General features: G+C 43.5%; 1 protein-coding gene across 1 annotated transcript; it reads right to left on the bottom strand.

The window, feature by feature from the left end:
• Positions 1–327: 327 nt before the first annotated feature.
• SMUG1 (single-strand-selective monofunctional uracil-DNA glycosylase 1) lies at positions 328–21,138 on the bottom strand. The gene is made up of 3 exons (XM_075334522.1): positions 21,070–21,138; positions 7,431–7,699; positions 328–2,707 (listed from the first exon to the last, which is right to left on the bottom strand). The coding sequence occupies exons 2-3, from the start codon at positions 7,692–7,694 to the stop codon at positions 2,180–2,182; spliced, it is 792 nt and encodes a 263-aa protein (XP_075190637.1). The 5' UTR covers positions 7,695–7,699; positions 21,070–21,138; the 3' UTR covers positions 328–2,179.
• Between the last annotated feature and the right edge of the window lie 1,901 nt (positions 21,139–23,039).

Genomic DNA, 23,039 nt, shown 5'->3' with positions numbered 1-23,039 from the left:
TTTTTCGTTTATTCCTCCCCTTCTTACAAGCGCCATAACTTTTATATTTTTCTGTCAATATAGCCACATAAGAGCTTGTTTTTTGCGGGACGAGTTGTACTTTTGAACAACACCATTCATTCTGCCCCATATTGTACTGAAAGCGGTAGAAAAATTCCAATTTCCGTGAAATTGCAAAAAAAGTGCAATTGCACAATTATTTTTTTTGTTTTAATTTAACACATTCACTATATGGTAAAACTGAGCTGGAATTATGATTCTCCAGATCAGTACAATTACAGCAATACCAAAAAATTCAGGAGTTTATAAAAACTATTTTGGTTTATTGCTATTTTCCAACCCATAAATGTTTTTTATTTTCTGTCAATGGAGATGGGTATGGGCTTAGTGAGAAGACATTTTTAATTTTACCATTTTGAGGTCCATGTGACGCTTTGATTGCTTTCTATTGTATATTTTTGGGAGGCTTGATGACTGAAAACAAGCAATTCTGGTGTGTTTGGGGTTTTTTTTGTGACGGCGTTAACCAGTCGGGTTATTTAGTTTTATAGTTTGATAGATCGGACTATTCTGGATGCGGCGATAACAGATATGTTTATTTTTTAGCTTTTAATGGGGGGAAAAAAAAGGAGTGAATTCTATTTTTATAAATTTTTTAAATATCTTTACATTGTTTTTTATTTTTTATGTGAAAAAAGACAGACACTATAGAAAATGAACGTTTGCTTACATTACTTACACCTTATTACAGAATCACTACAGCCACTTGACACCACATCACAGCGATGTCTGCCACAATCACCGGATGTGTCGTGGGCATCACATGGCACAAGAACGGCAAGCACGGAGATTCTGGAGCAGCACATTATTGATACAATATGTAAATTTCTATTAGATTGTTTAGACATGTTAATGTATTTAAGGCTATGTGCCCACCTTGCTTTTTTTGTGTGCTCTTTTCTGCGTACAAAAAGCATGTTTTGGCAGGAAAAAAGCAGCTGAAAAAAATTTGCATTTTTATTGATTTTTCCACTTGTGTTTTTTCATTTTTTGTGCTTTTTTTTTTTAGTTACGGAGATTGTAGGGATCAGGAGCTGGGTCTCCGTCTGATGCTACAGCCAGGACCTGACTCTCACAACCCAGAGTGGTGCCCGCGCTGCTTCCAGTAGTTTAACCCCCTAAATGCTGCAAACAATGCGATCGCAGCATTTAGGAGTCAGGGAGAGGAAATAATTATCTCTCCCTGGCGATCGGGTCCCTGTAATGCAGTAACGGAGACCCGATCGCTGCCATAATAATCCAAAGTCATCACCATGACAACCCCGGGTTACTGAGCTACGGAGAGCCTCACAGACCATGCTGTATGCACGATGTGTGAGCCAAAGTGCTGCGCTATAATTCACTATAGTGATGAAGCATTGCAGTGGATTATAGAAAGGCAGGAAATAAGCGCAGAAACAATTGACAAGCTGCTTTTTTTTAGCAGCAAAATCTGCAAGGTAAAAATAAGCATCGTGTGTAAAGCAAGTCAGGATTCTCATACTTTGCTGGGATGCATTTTCCCCTGCAGTATCGATTAAAATCTGCAAGGAAAAATGCATGAAAAAACATGAAAAAAAACCACCACGTGTGCACATAGCCTAAATATGTTAAAAAGAGCCCCTCTTTTTCTTTTATATGTATACTGTAGTGATGGTGAAAACCTTCCCTGACCCTACACTTCTAAGTAGCAGAGTTTGGAGCGTTAACATAAAGGATAATTGGGAACTGAACTGGTTATATTTTCAGGATCTAAAGTCGTTATCTTATCCCCTTCATAAAAGTGCAGGTGTGATCCTAGGGCATCGGGAGCTTTGGTCTTCCATGGAGTGTGAAGGTCACACCAGACGAGGAAACGCAATGAACCGCCCATCTGTTCTTTGTTACCTTCAGTCGCTTGGCAGTCCTGAGCCTTTCACAAGCAGCTACAGTCACCTCTACATCAATTGGGAACAGTTTTGAGAAGATTATAATTAATTTCTCTAAATACAACATACATTAAAGTATAAAAAACACATTACAAAACAAAAAGCAAACATGATCTGATGTGCATCTCGCATACATGCAAAATACTGGAATGAACATAGCACATATTAATGTAGTGTGTCAGGAGAGATTAGATCAGCAATCGCAGGTCCTCTTAGTCAGTCAGTAACGGGAAAACTCCCATCTCCTGGAGCTGCGACCTCGCCACGCTGTCCCATCCTTTGTTGGCTTGCGGGTTCCTCGGGGAGGGATGCATGATACCTTTCACAGTCACATCCATCCCTTCTCCGGCCAAGGCTTTCCTTGCTCGTTGCTCTGAAAACTTGCCAACTCCAATCACCATTTTGACCCCAAGTGTCTTGACCACTTGACAAAGGGCTTCGTCACAAATGTCTAGCAGCCTGTCCCGCTGAGCTTTAGGAAGGTCTGTTGGTGTCAGATTCTTACCCGACTGATTCATAAATATTAGAGGGCAGTGGTTATGCACAAAGCAGTACTTGAAGAACGTTTCGGGTTGGCCACAGATAGACTTGAAGAAACTCCAAAATCGAGCGCCACTCACCTCGCTGTTGGGACAATCAAACCCACGTATCGGTCTTTTTGGATGTTCCACCTCTGGTTTATAAACGTTTCCATCAATCTTAAGCCAGTCACGCACATGTTTTACTTCCCCAAATGGAACCTGAGAAAATATGTTGTGTACAATGGTGTATGGTTAGTACGGTTGTATGTACTGATACTATGCCAGGCGATACATCAGCATGTAATGCAGTTTGTGAAGGTCTTATCTGTCACAGCTTATTGGTACCTTTACATGTGGGCAAGTAGCAGGATCTCTTAGTAAAGAAGTTGCACAACATGCAGCCTTGTAGCCACAACTCTATTCTCTCTCTGGTAGTTGGACAGTGTTGGATCAAACAGTGCAAAGCTGAATTAACCCCTTACCGACATAGGACATATTGGGACTTCCTATTCCACCTTCCTGACTTTTATGCGGCAGTCGATGGCTGTGTTATTCAGCCATCATCTGCCTCTAACAGACTCAAATGGAGCTGAGCTCTGCATGAGATTGTTAACCTGTTAAATGCTGCTGTCATTTCAGTTCCTGAACAGCATAAGAGGCAATCCGGGCCAAGGAAGCCTTAAATAAACCTTATCAGCACTCACTCATGTCCTGTGATTGCTCCTGCCCTTACAAGGGGCAGTCCACAGCTAGCTCTAATATTATCTGGTGCCTGGCATATTTCTAGGAGCAATTGGGGTATCACAGGACATGAGTGAGTTGGGTTGTAAACTTCTTTATTATGTTGTGCATTGTGGACAAAGGAACATGAAAATGTCTGGAGTTGGATTTGTAACCTGGAGATTTTTTTAAGATTTTTTTAACAATTTTGAGTATCAAGTCCTCTGACAATTTTCTTCTTCTCTTTCTCTTCTCCATGCTTAGTGTGGCACGCACAGATACACAATGCAAAGAGTCAACTTGTCCCCTTTTTATCTGGTTTCAGGTGTGAATTCCATATTGCCCACACCTGTTACTTGCCACAGGTGAGTTTGATGAGCATCACATGCTTGAAACAAAGTTGTTTACCCACAATTTTGAAAAGGTGGCAAAAATTTTGTCCGGACCCTGTTTGATGTTTTGTTTGAAATTATGTACAATCTGCCTTTTTCTTCTCTATTTTTTTGTGTTGCTCCAATACACACAGAATAAATAAACAAACGTGTATAACAAAACATATGTGTGATTGAAATAACTTTCTGGGAGAAATACTTCATTTTCTGGAACAATTTTAAGGATGCCAAAATTTTTGTCCATGACTGTATATGATCCCCATCCTGGTATATATGGCCATCATTCTGCGTTCCTGCTATTAAAGAGAATGAATATTCACTGCTGTCCAAGCCCATAACCTTACCCACCGCTTGGCACCAGCTTCAGTGCCGAAAGGAGGGCAGGATTATGGGCGTGGGGAGCACTGAATATTAACTTTCTTTATTAGCGGGCACACTGCCCCATTGCCGGCTCCTGCCTCTTGTGACCCTGCTCCTGCCTCCTGTGACCCGCTCCTCTGCTGTTGCCGCCATCCGGACTTTAATAATGCACCCCTCACTTTCCTCCAAACATTTTTGGTAAAATATGCGTCTTCTAGACTGCAAAATATGGTACTCATACACCTGACTATAATCGTACATAATCCCTGAATTTGTGTAAGGGTAGCTGGAACCTTGTGCAAGTTGTTTGCACTAAGTGAAAGACAAAATAGTATACTTCTATTGCTTGGGCGACTCTGCATTAATCATTCGTCAAAACCATCACAATTTTTTATACCCCGATGCTTTTAAATAGAGTAGCCTTGACTCCATTGCCACTTTGTTGGAGAGAATGTGGGAGCGAGGGGAATCTCCTTCTTACCTTCTAAAACTGCACGAAATTAAAGGGCTTTTGGTCAGGAATATCACCCACATTTCTATTGACCTTATGCCACGAATGGCTGTCTTATCCATGGACTTGGAGCACATCGACCCAATTTTTAGACCAATTGTAATTCACATATGCGTGGTAGTTAAAAATGTAATTGCATCATACTGGAGACAGGTTGTGACTCCCACAATCACCGAGGTGGTTGACAAATTTACTCTACATAACGATCTCGAACAATGTTATGCAGTTTATAACAATTCATTTGCTGCATATCATAAAAAATGGAGCCCTTGGCTTTCTCACAAACAAAATTCTTTATAGCCTCTGATCCATGTGCTTAATGTTAAACTTCACAATTATTGAAAAGAGACTTGAATTTGACTTTTTTTATATTCAGCATTTTATTTTTTTATGTATATATACTTGAATTATTATAAACATTTGCCGTTGTTTCTTACCCTTTCCCACTCCCTTCCCTCTTTTCCTCTCCTCCCCAATAAAGTGTTCTTCCCTTCATCCCTTCCTTTCTCACCACCCTTTCCCTTAGGTAAGATGTGTTACTCTCTTGATACGTTAATGTCTACATATATTGCTATGTATTGAGTGTCCTGTATAATGTTAGTTTGTTTTGATTGTTTGTATGAAAATTCTTCAATAAACGTTATTTTAATCGAAAGACAAAGTAGTGGCAAGTTTTTGTTTGTTTGTTTTCTACCCTGAAGATGTAATGCTTTGATGCCATTATCAATACAGAGGTCGGTCACACCAAATACTGATCTGATTTAGATTTCTCGTTTCTGCATTCACTTTGCATTTTAGTTGTTAAAAATGAACTGTTGAAACTTCTATTTTTGATATCATTCTTACTTTGCAGCATTTTTTCCTCACCCGCCTAAAACGTTTGCATAATACTGTTGAGAAGAGCCATTAGATCAAATACTTGATTGACCTGTTGACAAGGGATTGTGGGAAGTGTGGCAATTTGCCTTATATGAACCAGGTTTTCAGAGATAACCAAGATGGCCACCAATGACATCACAGACCCTCCCATCAGCATGGATCCACCAGATGACGTCCCTCCCATCAGCATCACCACGGATCCATCCAATGACGTCATAGACTCGCCTACGATGACGTCCACCAATCAGTTAATAGACTAACACATTGTTCAACCCACTGACCAATGGACACATCCAAGTATGCCCACTGTAGGGCTGACCATGCCCCTTTTCCTAGTTTTTATAAGAGCATGTTCTTGAATAAATCAGGCAGTTTCTGGGCCGACTTTGGTCGAGGTCGAGATGAATATCCGACTGCGTCTGATGTCATTTTCGAAGCATGCACTCGATCCACACCAATTAGAATCAGGCAGTAGGCAACAAGTGGCTTCTGGTTAAGGGTACCGTCACACTTTAGCGACGCACCAGCGATCCCACCAGCGATCTGACCTGGTCAGGATCGCTGGTGCGTCGCTACATGGTCGCTGGTGAGCTGTCAATCAGGCAGATCTCTCCAGCGACCAATGACCAGCCCCCAGCCAGCAGTGACGCGTGGAAGCGACGCTGCACTTGGTAACTAAGTTAAATATCGGGTAACCAAGGGCTTGGCTACCCGATATTTACGTTGGTTACCAGCGCACACTGCTTAGCGCTGGCTCCTTGCACTCCTAGCCACAGTACACATCGGGTTAATAAACAAACATTTGCTCATTTACCTGATGTGTAACTCCGGCTATGCGTGCAGGGAGCCGGCACTGGCAGTGTGAGAGCGGCGGACGCTGGTAACAAAGGTAAATATCGGGTAACCAAGGAAAGGGCTTCCATTGGTTACCCGATATTTACGTTGGTTACAGGTTACCGCAGGCTGCCAGACGCCGGCTCCTGCTCCCTGCACATTCGGATCGTTGCTGTCTCGCTGTCACACTCAGCGATGTGTGCTTCACAGCGGGAGAGCAACGTCCAAAAAATGAACCAGGGCTGTGTGTAACGAGCAGCGATTTCACAGCAGGGGCCAGATCACTGCTCAGTGTCACACACAGCGAGATCGCTAATGAGGTCACTGCTGCGTCACAAAAACCGTGACTCAGCAGCGATCTCGCTGTGTGTGAAGCACCCCTAAGAGTTCACCCTAACAATACCATTACTTCCATGAATATGTCATAGAAAAACAAAGGACTGGCCTTGAATGACAATGGAGCTAATCCTTGTGCGGATTTGCTGCACACCCTGCACCCAGTATGTGGCTGAAAGCATCATGGAAGCTTCTGTGTGTGAATATGCCCTTACAGTTCTTGCAGGCAGTGCTCAGTGATGTTCATAGGAACATTTCTTTCTCAGGTTTATTGTGTGAAAATATATACATATCCATCCTTACATAAGACGCCTATTAGGAAATCAGGGCAGTGATAGTCTACCACTTAATACGATTTGGCTAGCAACTTCGGGAACATTGTAGCCACATAATTCTTTCCCTTCGCTGAGGTATGACGCAGTTTGGCATCATCTCAAAATTATCACACAGCTGAATAAAAGAGTGGGGCAGAGAGGTGTAACCAATTATCGCAGCCAGCAAGACTGTCTGACCTTTTCATATAGTGTCATTCCTCCCACTCCCAGTCGGTCTCTCCATCTGCCATTAACAGATTTCTTGCTCTTTTTTTCGGGCCTCAGTCTGTGTGTCAGGCCTGGTATTTATAGAGCTGGGGATAGCGGTGAGTAGGACAATGTTGGCAGGACTGGTAAATGGCAGGTATAGTCATAATGAAGTAAACCTTGTCAGATTTATGGCAGGACAGGAAGCGATGAACAAATCCCTAACAAGTGTCTGTATCTGCGATGAGTTAATGGTGTAAGATGCTGAAGACACCTTTAATTGAGCAATTTTATGCAGGTTAATATGGCACCAGTGTAATTAAATGTGAAGGGAAAAAAATCAATCCGTCCCCTTGGCACAAATTAACCTCGTTCAGTGAGGATCTTACCCCTGTCTGAGCCATGCCGAACGGTCCCGGGTTCATTCCTAAGAAAAGCACCTCCTTCCTGGACTGGCAGTAGGTCCGGACGTACTTCTCGTGAGGGTCCCAGGCGTACAGCAAGGGGTTGTACACGTACTTCACCGGATCCTGGAAGAGCAGATCTCCCAGCTTCAAGTTCAGCTCTAGCTCTACCTGTAGGAAGCCATTGGCAGGGTTCTCCTCGGCGTATTGTCCGGGGGACACGTCCGGCTGCGGCTGAGCGACAATCATTCCTGCTACAGGGCACAAACACCAATATATAACACATCTCTACTACACTTAGGAGACATTCTTTTTTTTTTATGTTACATTTTTGCTTCACGCCACAATAGAAAGCCGATATGAGATTGGGAAAGTTGGGTGACAAGCAATATGGCCAGTTATAGCTTCCACAAAAGGTGTCACCCAGCTTTCCCAGACTCCTGAATAGCAGCTCTGCAAGTTATGCAGTGATATATCCCTTATGTATTCTCTTGTCATTAAGTGTAGCCATTTCTTTACAAATCACACATCCCATGGGTCCACAAATATTCACGGGAGATCTTCAGGTCTCTCAAAATATGGTTTCTCCCACGTGGCATTACAATTCAGAATGAAATGTGAGAAAGGATTCTGATCAGTAGCTACAACAGCAAGGTATAATGGGAACATCATATAGCCAGACATAAACCTCCTATCTCATCAGAAGGGAATGCTGTGGCTCGTCCTCCTTGCTTTACACTGCAGTTCTGCTTGTTTAATCTGGCAGCTCTGTATAATCACATGCATTGTCATAAGCACTGTCAGAAGTTAAAGGGGTTGTCCACTACTTTTACATTGATGGCCTATCCTTAGGTTAGGGCATCAATGTCTGATCGGCCGGGGCCCGACACCCTGTACCCCCGCCAATCGGCTGTTCTCGGTCCTGCCAGCGGTAGCCTCCTATTGGTCTGTATAGGAGACGGATGTGCAGTACCCAGCAGTGGCCACTATCAAAAGACAGAGCATCTCCAGAACTGAGCATTTCCGGCTGCCTGCTGCCAGGACCAAGAACAGCTGATCGGCGGGGGAGCGGGGTGTCGGACCCAGACGATCAGACATTGATGACCTATCCTAAGGAATAGGCTATCAATGTAAAAGTAGTGAACAACCTTATGAACATGGATAAAACAGTCATTACACAGCACAAAGTCAATAAGGGCACGTCAGGGGATCCCACTAACATTAGGCATTACTGGGGTTTTATTACATTACATTACATATTTTTTATTACATTATCTGTTGTTCTCTTGACAGTCAGACATATCAATGTCTCAGATGGCAAAACTCTATTAACCAGTTAAAGGGGTTTCCTGATAAAGGTCTGCAGTTCCCCCCATGTGGCTGCAGACTTCCCAGTCCTGGCAGTGTGTGATCTGCACGCTGTCAAGATTCACTAATATTGCCAGTGAGAGCAGATGGTCACATGACTGCAAGTGCACGATTTGCATAAATGCGGTCACATGCTGACAAGATGAGCTCGGCTACTCTTGATTCACCTGTACTGAAATAAAGCAGACAGGTCAGTCGAAATGTGGCCGCATAGATGCAAATCGCATACTTGCGGTCATGTAACCGCTCGGTGTCACTGGCAATATCAGTGCATACTTCATGCTGTCAGGATTCAGAGATCTGCAGTCACAAAGAGTAGCTGCAAACTTTTATCAGAAGACCAGACAACTGCTTTAAGGACCACTCACTGAATAGATACAGCAGGCAATCCATGTTCTTAAAGGGAACCAATCACCAAGATTTTTGTATATAAGCTAAAGCCAGTGCTATACTGGCACTATCAGGCGGATTCTCTACTTTCCTGTAGTGGTCAGCTCGGAGGTATAGGTTTTGAAATCCAAAAGAGTAAAGTTCATAAAATTAGCTGCTTCTTGAGTGACAGCTGCGGATCAGATAATATCTGGGGGTATTCAGAGTTATCCCCTTCCCCTGTTAGAATTAGCATAAGTACTATACAATCGATTCACTTTGTTGCAGGACCTGTGTAAGGTCATACCCAAGTGATCTGGTATCCAGTTTTGTTGGCTGAGGCCCCGCCTCATCTGGTCACATGGGTATGACCTCACACAGGTCCTGCAAGAGACAAAGTGAATCGATTGTATAATACTTATGCTAATTCTAACAGGGGGAGGGGATAACTCTGAATACCCCCCAGATATTATCTGATCCTCAGCTGCTGTCACTCAAGAAGCAGCTAATTTTATGAACTTTACTTTTTTGGATTTCAAAACCTAAACATCCGAGCTGACCACTACAGGTATGTAGAGAATCCGCCTGATAGTGCCAGTATAGCACTGGCTTTAGGTTATATACGAAAATCCTGGTGATTGGTTCCCTTTAAAATAAGCCAGTCGGGTGCCTGGCAGAGCGTGTAGAGAAGACAGAGCCGTCCTCACCACTTCTGTTTCCTCTATTGTGAGCTACTCACTAACTAACAAGTGCTGTTTATGGAATAGAGGTGATTTTTATGGTCCCCTATTATTTTATTTATATCACGCCAATATATTTTGCACCGCTTTCTCTAATTTGTTCATTAAAAATAAAAATCAGATTTGGTGCCGCCACATTTGGAAATGTCAAATCTATCAAAATAGAACATGAAATCACCTGAGCTGTAAAATTGTAAGGAGAAAATAAATGGAAACCTCAGAATTTAATTTTTTTGACACCCGAAACTTTGCAAAAAATGCAATAAGATGTGATCACAACATCTTCTCTGCACCCAAAAGTCAATAAAGAACGTTAGCTCACCATGCGAAAACAAGCCCTAACACAGCTCCATCAACTTAAAGGGAACTTGTCACCACTTTTTTGGCGTATAAGCTGTGGCCACCACCACCGGGCTCTTACAGTATATACAGCATTCTAACATGCTGTATATAAGAGCCCAGGCCGCTGTGTAGAACATAAAAAACACTTTATAATACTTACCTAATGGTCGCACGGTGGGCCATATGGGCGTCTCCGTCCTCCGGTGCCGGTGCCGCCTCTTTCAGCCATCTTCGTCCTCCATCTTCTGAAGCCGCGGTGCATGACGCGTCCGACGTCATCCACACTCACCGGTATTCAGGTCCTGAGCAGGGCAGATCAAAGTATTGTAGTGCGCCTGCGCAGGATCGGCGAATGTGTATGACGTAGCCGAGTCATGCACACAGGCTTCAGAAAGAGGACGACGATGGCCGAAAGAGGAGGCACCGGACAACTGAGACGCCCATATGGCCAACCATGCGAATGTTAGGTAAGTATTATAAAGTGTTTTTTATGTTGTCACAGCGGCCTGGGCTCTTATATACAGCATGTTAGAATGCTGTATATAAGAGCCCGGTGGTGGTGGCCGCAGCTTATAGGACAAAAAAGTGGTGACAGGTTCCCTTTAAAATAAATGAATGAATGAATAAATAAATAAATAAATGACTAAATAAATAAATAAGCCCTCATACTGTTATGCCGGTGGAATAAGTTATGTCTCTTGGAAAAAGGAGGGGAAAAAAAAAAGGGAAAACACAAAAGAGAAAAAATTGCTTGGTTCTTATGGGATCCTATCACATAGCTCTGAAATACATCACCACCATAAAAGATTCACTATAATACACTGGATAAAAATATAAACAACACATTTATTTTTTGCTCCCCTTTTTCATGAGCTGTATTCTAAGATCTAAGGATACGTGCCCACGATCGGTGTTTGCTGCGCTTCGGATGTAGCGTGCGTCAGCTGCGTCCAAAACGCTGCATTGTATAGTACAAGCACAGTGGATGGATTTCTACAAAATGTGCCCACTGTGTTTGTTTTTTCCGCAGCAAACACTGACTTGCGGTGCGTGTTTCCAGACCGCAGCATGTCAATTGTTTGCTGCGGAATCACATGTGTCCTTCAAAGGGAGAACACAAGTGAGAGACCGCAGTGCACTAAACCCTGATCATGGGTACTAACAGCTGCAGTCTCCTGCGTTCTCCTGTAGAGGAGACTTGTGGCCCCGCAGGTCAGTACTCGATGCGTCCAAGACGCAGTGAGTCCTGATCGTGGACACATTTTCTAAGATTTTGTCTATGCAAACAGAAGGCCTTTTTCTCACAAATATTGTTCACAAATGTGTCTATATCTGTTAGTGAGCATTTTTCCTTTGTCGAGATAATCCATTTCACTTCACATGTGTGGCATATCAAGATACTGATTAGACAGCATGATTATTGCACAGGTGTGCCTTAAGGTGGTGTCACACATAGCGACGACAACGACGTCGCTGCTAGGTCACCATTTTCTGTGTGACATTCAGCAACGACCCGGCCCCTGCTGTGAGGTCGCCGGTTGTTGCTGAATGTTCTGCTTCATTTTTTGGACATTGCTCTCCCGCTGTGAAGCGCACATCGCTGTGTGTGACAGCGAGAGAGCGACGAACTGAAGCGAGCAGGGAGCCGGCGTGTGGCAGCCTGCGGTAAGCTGTAACCACAGTAAACATCGGGTAACCAAGAAGCCCTTTCCTTGGTTACCCGATATTTACCTTAGTTACTAGCGTCAGCCGCACTCACGCTGCCAGTGCCGGCTCCCTGCTCCCTGCATACGTAGCTAGAGTACACATCGGGTAATTAACCCGATGTGTACTCTGGCTAGGAGTGCAGGGAACAGGGAGCCAGCACTGGCAGCGTGAGAGCGGCAGACGCTAGTAACTAAGGTAAATATCGGGTAACCAAGAGAAGTGCTTTCCTTGGTTACCCAATATTTACCTTAGTTATGGTTCCACGTGTCGCTGCTGGCTGGGGGCTGGTCACTGGTGACCTCTGCCTGTTTGACAGCTCACCAGCGACCATGTAACGACGCAGCAGCGATCCTGATAAGGTCAGATCACTGGTCGTGATCGCTGCTGCGTTGCTATGTGTGACACCACCTTTACGCTGGCCACATTAAAAGACCACTCTAAATTGTGCAGTTTTACAGCACTTCACTGGAATCAGCTCGCATCGCATCACATCACACTGCCCGAAACCGGCTGCCGCTCTCCTGACGTGTGGGTCTCATGTCCGTAGAGCGGCTGGCCATTGCGATCCTCGAGCGAGTCACAAGCAAATGTGATTCCACCCTTTTTATGGGGTTCCGGGACGGTGGGGGATTTGGGGTCGGGTGAGAAAACCGGTCAGCATCTGGTGTGACGACCCTTTGTCTCACACAGTGCAGCACATTTCCTTTGCGTAAAGGTGATCAGGTTGTTGATTGTGGCCTGTGGAACGTTGCTCCACTCCTCTGTAATGGCTGCGAAGTTGCTGGATATTGGAACGAACGTAAAGACGCTGTTGTATACAACGATCCAGAGCATACCAAACATGATCAATGGGTGATTTACATCTTTCAATTAAGTTCATGAAAAATGGGAGCAAACACAAAATTGTTGCATTTATATTTTTGTGAATATTACAGACATTCTGAAAAGGCAGTAAAAAAAACGCACTTCTAAAAACCGGCTCATAAAACAAGTTAATTACCACAACCGGTCTTCTGTGTGCGCCGTTCCTTTGAATACTCAGGTCTGGACGGTGATCAGAGCCTGTGCTGCGGCCTTTTCTTTTTGATAAAGGCTATTTGATATGCCGTATATACCTACAGTACATCAAATTTTGCACTTTTGTTTTTTCTTACAAAACCCATAACTATTTTATTTTTCTGTCATATACTTGTATAAGGCTACTTTCACACATCAGGTTTTTGCCATCAGGTACAATCCGGAAAAAAACGGGTAAATCGGATCCGGTACCGCATCCTTTTTATCCCCATAGACTTGCATTGTAACCGGATTGTACCTGATGGCTTTGCGTTGCATCCGGTTTTTTCCGGATGCAGCAAAATTTATCAAAGCGGCGGCCGGAGGCAACGTATCTTGCAACGTTTTTTTGTCCGGCAAAAAAACCGCATCGCGCCGGATCCGGCGCGATACGGCGTGTTTTACAATGAAAGCCTATGGACGCCGGATCCGGCGCAATGCGGTAAAAAATGGATGCGGCTACCGGATCCGTTTTTGTAAACTGCGCATGCACCAAATTAATTAAAAAAGCTGATCCTTCAAAAAAAAGGACAAACCGGATGCAAAAACGGATGCAAACCGTATCCACCGGATCCGGTTTTGTACGCATCCGGCATAACGGATCCGTTAAAAACCGGATCCGGTGGATACGGTTTGCATCCGTTTTTGCCGGATCCTTTGCATCAGGAAAAAAAAGGATTGTGCCTGAATGCAGAAAACTGATGTGTGAAAGTAGCCTTAGGGTTTTGAATGGCGCCATTCATTGTACCATACAATAAGCTGAAAATTGGGAAAAATTGCAAATGTGGTGAAAAACTGCAAATGTGGTGAAAAACTGCAAATGCGCCACCTATTTTTGGGATTTCTTTTGCAGTGTAATTAAGCTCCTAATTCTTCTGGTCAGTATGAATATGGAAATACCAAATTTGTATATTTTTTTGATTTAAAAAAAATCAGAACTTTGTAAAAAAAATAAATAAATAAAATTGGAAAATGTGTTTGTGTTGCCATATTGTGAGAACCATAACTTTTCTTTCTTTTGATGGCGGTGTGTGAGGGATTGTATTTTGTAGGGCGTGCTGTACATTTTATTAGCCTTACTTTAGGATACATAACATTTTTTTTTGGGGGGGGGGGGGGAAGGATGCCCTTAACCCCTTTACGACTAATAGCGTACTATGTACATCATGAGTCATCTCCCTGCCTTTGATGCGGGCTCGCACTCTACGCCTGCATCATTCAGCCTTCATCCCCCTCTAACAGTTGCGGGTGGAACAGCGCTCCACCCATGGCTTTTAACCTGTTAAATGCCGCCAACAATCTCTGACATCGGCATTTAATGAGCTCGCTGATAGGAGGGTGCGTTGTTCTGGCCCCTCATTAGCATGCCCCATGACGCGATAGCGGGACACTGATGAGATGTCATAACAGTCAGCCAGGGGTCAGCTGCTGACCCCTGTATCTGTCATAGTCGTACTCCTGTGAAAACCAGTTTGTAGTCAGCGTTCATAGGAGATCGTGATTTCTGCTATACACAGCAATACTATGGCATTGCTGTACATAACACAAGTGATCAGATCATGGCAGGTTCAAGTTTCCTAAGGGATCTATTAAATACTGTACAAATTAGAAAAGAAATGTTTTAAAAATATGAAAAAAATAAATATATAGTATATGTTCAAATAACCCCCCTTTTACCACATTAAAAGTTAAGTAATTAAAAAATAAATAAAAATACACATATTTGCTAACGTTGTGTTCATAAACGTCCAATCTATCAAAATATAAAATAAATTAATCTGATCGGTAAACAGAGTAATGAGAAAAAAAGTCAAAATGCCAGAATTGCAGTTTTTTGGCCGCCGCAACAGTTTTGGGAAAGTCGAGACACAGGCAGCATTTTTTCCAGAATTGTTTTTCATTATTTAAATAAAATAAAGACTATACATTAGGGATCTACGGCACTGAGCTGGAGAATCATAATGCTAGCTCAGTTTTATGGTAAATTGAACTCTATAAATAAAAGATCCCAAAATTTTACCACCCTTGGAATTTTATTCTTCCTTACCATTCCATTATATGGTAAAATAAATGGTGTCATTCAAAAGTAAAACTCATCTAACAATAAACAAGCCTTCATATGGCTATATCAACAGAAAAATAAAAACATTATGGCTCTTGGCATAAAAGCAGGAAAAAATGAAAGGGCAAAAACGAAAAATCGCTCGACCCCTAAAGGGTTTAAGCTAAATTAAGGCATTTTTTCATCTTTGCTTTATTTGTATGAAATGTAACATGTGGGTTAAATAATGTTATATTTTTTATAAATCGGATGTGTCGATATGTTTATTTTTGGATTGGGAAAAGGAATTGATTCAAACTTCCAAAGTTTTTTTCAAGAACTTTTTTTTTTATTACTTTCACTTATGTTTGTAGCTCCACTAAGGAACTTCAATCATTTGATATACTATACATACTATATACTCCGATAGTCTGCTAAATAGTAAATAAGATGATCTCATATGAAGCCGAGTCACATATGGAAGTACAAACATGGCGATGATGAGGATCCTCAGTAGGACACTGGATGATGCCATGTTAACCCATCGGCATCCCTGCTATTGTATTACGGTGGGCCATCAGTAGTGATGAGTGAGCACTACCATGCTCAGGTGCTCGTAACCAGCAGTTAGATACTCGGATGGCTGCAACTCATGTACAGAGTATAATGGAAGTTAATGGGGAACTCGAGCATGGTAGAGCATTTTTCTGGTAGATTTACCAGAAATTTGCTCAAGTTCCCCATCGACTTCCATTATACTCGGTTCACAAGTGACACCCATCTGAGAGTCCAACTGCTTGTTACGAGTACTGAGCACATGAACACGGTAGTGGTCACTCATCACTAGCCAACATGCATTGGAACCATTTAAATTGAACTTTTGGAAATTGATAACAGAGATCACACTTAGGCCCGTTTCACACGCCAGTGAAAAACACAGACGTTCTTCACTGACGTGTAAAACACGCAAATGTCCCTCCGTGTGCCGTGATTCACGGCACATGTGAGTTGTCTATGTGCAATCCGGGCTCCGTTCTCCGTGATTGCACATAGAGATTAACTCACCTGTGCGTGCTCCCGCTCTCCATGGTGCTGAACGCTCCCGCAGTGCAGTATCCGGCCGGTGATGACCCCCGCAGCAGCTGCTTCCGGGTCGGCTGTGTCGTGCATCATGAATATGCACGACAGTAATGAGCCGGCTCAGAAGCAGCCGGCAGAACAGGCTGCAGAGAGCGTCGCTGGAGCCGGGTGAGTAAAAATGATTTTTATTTTATATGCACGTTTTTTTCTGGCACGTGTTTCACGGACCACACCACTGCCTTGTCCGTGGGACATCAGTGATGCCAGAAAAAAATGGACATGTCTCCGTGCGGCAATCACGGACACGCGGGTATGCCGCACGGAGACACGTGCAGTGAAAAATCACTGATGTGTGAGCAGACCCATTCATTAGAATGGGTCTGCGTATGTCAGTGATTCTGATACGTAGAAAAAAAAGCACAAACGTACCAGAATCACTGACGTGTGAAAGAGGCCGTAGGTGAAGTTGTTTCTCTTAGAGGTAGATGCTAACTGTGTAATACAGGCAGCATCTATTACGTATGGAGCAAGCTCAGCTCCTGTAACCACGACTCAACGTAGGACATGCGTGGGATTAAAGGATCAACATCTCAATGTGAAATATCATAGTTCAGTGGAGTCCACACACTTCAACAGGTCAGAACTGTTTTGGCTCCAAAAGAGTAAACTACACATTAGGCAGGTGGTTTCAAGGTTAGCGCTGATCCCACACATACTGTATTATATATATATATATATATATAATATATATATATATATATATACACATATATATATATATATATATATATATATATATATATATTACTATATAACATTTGCCAGCGCCTCTGACAAGACATTCCTATGACACTTACAAAGTAGATGCTTGAGGCAGTCAGCACTGATTGTGGAGTAAAAAATGATAGGTTTCTACATACAACTCATTTGTGAACAAGAGGCCTAGATGTTTTTGTCCCTTGACATTTCTGAGTGTTGCTGTTGCCATGTAGCACCTGTCTGTATCATACTTGCCAATTTTCCAGGGTGGGTACCCATGAGGTTTCTGAAAATTACTTTTTTTATTGTGACCATTTCCCTTTTTTCATGCTTCGGCAGTTTTCGTTCTCCAGTATGTGTGAGATCCTAGTGTTATCACAAGAAACCTTTGGCATCGTTGTCAAGAAAGTATGCTATATACAAAAGGTAAGGGGCGCATGGTGTGGGGTGGCCTCCTCCTAAGGATCTGTGCATGTTAAAGGGACCCTGTCACCAGGTTTTTCCCCTATAAGCTTTGTCAGCCACCAGTGAGCTCTTACAGTCGGAATTCTACAATACTGTATATAAGAGCCCAGGCTGCTCTGCAAAATGTAAAAAACACCTTTATTATACTCCCCTAGGGATCATTCTGGTGTGATGGACATCCCTGCTCTTGGTCTGGCGCCTCCTCAACCTTGTGCAATTGCCGTCTGCCCTACCAGCCCTGTGTGGATGACATACAGTTAGGTCCAGAAATATTTGGACAGTGACACAAGTTTTGTTATTTTAGCTGTTTACAAAAACATGTTCAGAAATACAATTATATATATAATATGGGCTGAAAGTGCACACTCCCAGCTGCAATATGAGAGTTTTCACATCCAAATCGGAGAAAGGGTTTAGGAATCATAGCTCTGTAATGCATAGCCTCCTCTTTTTCAAGGGACCAAAAGTAATTGGACAAGGGACTCTAAGGGCTGCAATTAACTCTGAAGGCGTCTCCCTCGTTAACCTGTAATCAATGAAGTAGTTAAAAGGTCTGGGGTTGATTACAGGTGTGTGGTTTTGCATTTGGAAGCTGTTGCTGTGACCAGACAACATGCGGTCTAAGGAACTCTCAATTGAGGTGAAGCAGAACATCTTGAGGCTGAAAAAAAAAGAAAAAATCCATCAGAGAGATAGCAGACATGCTTGGAGTAGCAAAATCAACAGTCGGGTACATTCTGAGAAAAAAGGAATTGACTGGTGAGCTTGGGAACTCAAAAAAGCCTAGGCGTCCACGGATGACAACAGTGGTGGATGATCGCCGCATACTTTCTTTGGTGAAGAAGAACCCGTTCACAACATCAACTGAAGTCCAGAACACTCTCAGTGAAGTAGGTGTATCTGTCTCTAAGTCAACAGTAAAGAGAAGACTCCATGAAAGTAAATACAAAGGGTTCACATCTAGATGCAAACCATTCATCAATTCCAAAAATAGACAGGCCAGAGTTAAATTTGCTGAAAAACACCTCATGAAGCCAGCTCAGTTCTGGAAAAGTATTTTATGGACAGATGAGACCAAGATCAACCTGTACCAGAATGATGGGAAGAAAAAAGTTTGGAGAAGAAAGGGAACGGCACATGATCCAAGGCACACCACATCCTCTGTAAAACATGGTGGAGGTAACGTGATGGCATGGGCATGCATGGCTTTCAATGGCACTGGGTCACTTGTGTTTATTGATGACATAACAGCAGACAAGAGTAGCCGGATGAATTCTGAAGTGTACCGGGATATACTTTCAGCCAAATGCCGCAAAGTTGATCGGACGGCGCTTCATAGTACAGATGGACAATGACCCCAAGCATACAGCCAAAACTACCCAGGAGTTCATGAGTGCAAAAAAGTGGAACATTCTGCAATGGCCAAGTCAATCACCAGATCTTAACCCAATTGAGCATGCATTTCACTTGCTCAAATCCAGACTTAAGACGGAAAGACCCACAAACAAGCAAGACCTGAAGGCTGCGGCTGTAAAGGCCTGGCAAAGCATTAAGAAGGAGGAAACCCAGCGTTTGGTGATGTCCATGGGTTCCAGACTGAAGGCAGTGATTGCCTCCAAAGGATTCGCAACAAAATATTGAAAATAAAAATATTTTGTTTGGGTTTGGTTTATTTGTCCAATTACTTTTGACCTCCTAAAATGTGGAGTGTTTTTAAAGAAATGTGTACAATTCCTACAATTTCTATCAGATATTTTTGTTCAAACCTTCAAATTAAACGTTACAATCTGCACTTGAATTCTGTTGTAGAGGTTTCATTTCAAATCCAATGTGGTGGCATGCAGAGCCCAACTCGCGAAATTTGTGTCACTGTCCAAATATTTCTGGACCTAACTGTAGGATGGCCTCCTTTGCGCTCCTGCGCACTTTGATCTGCAATGCTGAGGGCGAAGCAAAGTACTGTTATGTGCAGGTGCGACGAAAGGTCAAAGACTGGGGTGCGATGGAGGACACTATTTGGATGATGAAGGACACGTGATCCACACAGGGCTGGGAAGGAGGATGGTGATCACAAGCAGATAGGCGGCACCGGACCGAGAGCAGTGACACCCATCAGACTAGCCTACCTCCTGGGTATTATAAAGGTCTTTTTTATGTTCTACAAAGCGGCCTGGGCTCTTATATACTGTATTCTAGAATACTATATATAAAGGCCGCTTTACAAGCTACGATTTATCTGACGATCTCATTAGCGATGTGACACGCCCAGATCGTAGTTACGATTTGCCGAGATTGCACATAGGTCGTTTATTTGCGGTCACACGTAACGATCTTACAAGCGACGCAAAATCATTCAGCGATATATTGTTTGACCAAGGCGGTCGTGTGGATGTTGTTTGTCGTTGGGAGGGTGTCAAACGTACCAATATGTCTGCTGCGATCCAAGCGATGAACAATATTTTGAAAGTGAACGTGTCAACGATCAACGATTTTCAACCTATTTGCGATCGTTCGGAGTCGCACGTAGGTGTCAAACGCAACGACGTCGCTAACAATGACGGATGTGCGTCACGGACACCGTGACCCCGACGACATATCGTCAGATAAATCGTAGCGTGTAACGCCGCCTTAAGAGTTCACTGGTGGTGGCTGCAGCTTATAGTGGAAAAACCTGGAGACAGGTTCCCTTCAAGTATTTGCAGCAGACATTTCTGCACCAAAAACATTTATTTTGAAAAATGCAGCGAATTTAGCTTTTTATGCCCTTTTCCCTATTTATTTTAGGCTGAAGTCACACGTGTGATTGATTCACATCACCTGGCACGGCCTGCAGGAGCAGGTCAGATGCATGTATTTGTATGCAGCTGACCCACTCCTGTCCGGACAGGGGCAGGCTTTGCTGACTGACGCGTGTGACTCTGGCCTAAATGTGAGAAACAGGCAGCAAAAATGTAAGCATTGAAGTACAATGTGCTCCAAATCTGCCAGGTAAAGTGCGGTGAGCAGCGAGAGAGCAGGAATCTCTATCACTTTGCTGTAAAACTCTGCATTTTTTTCATGGCAAAACTGTGATGTGTGAACAATGCCTGACACAGCCCATACAGCACGCGTCTGCAGAACAGCACACACCGCATGGGCTCTGCAGCATGTAACAAAGAGCATGAGAGCAATCGGATATGAACAGGGAGCTCTCCATAGTCTTCAAAAGGAGGTTCTGCAGCAGCTGAGGTGGTCAGAGCCTGTGTTCTGCAGATCTAACCCCCTTACATGGATGCACAGCTTGTTGTATTGAGCAGAAGGAGTTAACCACTCCTCTGTGTATGATACGAGGGATTCCTAAATGACTTTTTCTGTAGCTGGAAACAAGTCGTGCTGGCTGCAATGTCATCAGTGTTCAGGGGAAATTTTGTAAAAAAAAAAAAAAAAAATCTGGACTATGAGGGTCATTGTCAGGAGACGGATCTTGCACACGTGACATCGCCGTCTCGTTTCTCCGTCTACATCCGGTTAACTCAAACATCCTCGCCGCCTCCCACAATGCACTGCGGCCAAACACTAGATAGAAGCGGCTGCACCGCACAGAGAGCTGTGTGAGCTGTGCCCGTACAGAAGCAGTATACAGCACTGAGCGCACAGCCGCCCCATACACACCCGCACCCTCACTGCGAACAGCACAGCGCGCCGCATGGACATTTACCTCAGGAAGTCACGCAATCCTTTTTGGAATACAGGACCTTCGATGACATCATCAATACGTGCCAGTCACATGTGGGGAGGTGCCTTACGCAGGGCGGTGCTTGCGTGTAGTGTTGGGACACGTGACACGTCAGCGCATTGTTATTGGTCTGAAGAGTATTCACTGTAGCGAAGGCGTGGTTGGCGCCTGCATGTCCTAGAGTGGTGTGTGTGGTATGGTCTCCGGCTTGTGTGCGGCAGGATTGTGTGTACTGCACGGTATATGCAGCAGAGCGTTGTGTGTTCTCTCCTGTGTATACAGCAGAGCTGTTTGTGCTGTACAGTATGGTGCGTGTGCAGCAGAGCGGTGTGAGTTTTCTGATGTGCAGCAGAGCTTTTTGTGCTGTACAGTATATGCAGCAGAGTGGTGTGTGCAGCAGAGCACTGCATGGTATATGCAGCAGAGTGGTGTAAGTTCTCATGTGTGTGCAGCAGAGCAGTTTGTGCTGTACAGTATATGCATCAGAGTGGTGTGTGCAGCAGAGCAGTTTGTGCTGTACAGTATATGCATCAGAGTGGTCTGTTTTCTCATGTGTGTGTGCGCAGCAGATCTCTGTACGGTATATACAGCAGAGCGGTGTGCTCTCGTGTATTTGTGCATTACAACTTTGTGTGCTGGACAATATTATTATGAAGAAAAAAGTTTACCTTTGAAGTGCTGGCCAGAGGTGGATGATGATGAGACACAGTTGCCAATAAGTCATGTTAAGTCAACAAGTCAGGAGGGGGCCAGAGTACGGAAGTGGAAGATGAGGTGGTAAACAATGAAGGCACAGACCCAACCTGTGAAGGTGGCATGGTGATCAAAGGCAGCAGTGATAAGGGTGAGGGACCACAGTATGGAATGAGCAGGCAGTGGGATGGCCAGAGGGACTAGGCATTATACTGTTCCCTATAGCACAGACGTGGAAAGTTCCCACGCTAAGGGTTCAGTGTTCCCAAGTCTCACGCATTTTTTTGTAAAAGAAGTGCGAATAATACAAAAAACAGTCATTTGCTAGTTGTGATCAGCAGGGGCCTGACCATTATGGGCTGGACCACCAGCATGCTCATGCACATGTCATCAAAACACCTGACGAGATGAACCGAACGCCTAGGTCCACAATTAGGGTCTGTGGGTGACACCACTGTCTTTTCCCCTGTTCCGGATGCAGGCGCGGATGCCTTCCATACTGCATCAGTGGTTGCACGTTCGTAGGCACCATTAGCAACCACGTCCAATTCTCTGTCCCATAAGGAGTATGTGGATGTCTCTACTCCAGGCCTTGGAGCGCAATACGAATGGAAATACGCAGCCATTGACTCACAGGCCCAAACACTAAACAATTGCAGGCTTCACCACTGTAGAGGTCCCACTCTTTTTTTTTAAATTGTCCACAATTTTATTCTGAGGCTATTCTCTGCGAGTCTTTCAGGGTGTATTGCACTCCCTCCTTTAAATAAATACGGTGAAGTACGATGAGAGATGTCCCGGCTAATAATACTATGTTCATACATTGTTTTTGCTGCATTTTTTTCATGAGCTTTATGCAAATGAAAAGCTGATTTTTACAGTACTAACAAAGTTGGAGATTTCATAAATCAATGCACACAATTCTTTTGTTTTCCTGACTAAAATTGAAAACTACTGCGTTTTTTAAATAAGCAGCATGTCAATTCTTTCAATCTTGTTGCAGCGTTTTTCAAATATCGAAACAAATGAGAAAGTGTAAATACGCTACTTTTGAACATAGCCTAAGTAGTGGAGGAGGCATTTTTTTTGTCCCTTTTTCAGTTGCCTTATATACATATTATACAGGAAAGAATGTTTCCCTATATTTTTTCCTGTAAAGTCCATTTTATCTTAAGTGTTGTGTGTTTCTTTTGTCACCGTAAAAGTGGCATAATACTCTGATAACATTGTTCTCAGCAGCGACCTGGAAGTCAGAGATG

Source organism: Anomaloglossus baeobatrachus, chromosome 2, assembly GCF_048569485.1.
Source record: "Anomaloglossus baeobatrachus isolate aAnoBae1 chromosome 2, aAnoBae1.hap1, whole genome shotgun sequence".
Taxonomy (NCBI): domain Eukaryota; kingdom Metazoa; phylum Chordata; class Amphibia; order Anura; family Aromobatidae; genus Anomaloglossus; species Anomaloglossus baeobatrachus.
The sequence above is the reverse complement of the archived record's forward strand: the minus strand, read 5'-3'. Positions and strand labels throughout refer to the sequence as shown.

What these genes read in the sequence shown, in the direction of transcription:
- SMUG1 (XM_075334522.1), bottom strand. Translation starts at nt 7,694, where the DNA reads ATGATTGTCGCTCAGCCGCAGCCGGACGTGTCCCCCGGACAATACGCC. An exon ending in TCGGCATGGCTCAGACAGGG is followed by an intron (nt 2,708 to 7,430) that starts GTAAGATCCTCA and finishes ATATTTTCTCAG; the next exon opens with GTTCCATTTGGGGAAGTAAA.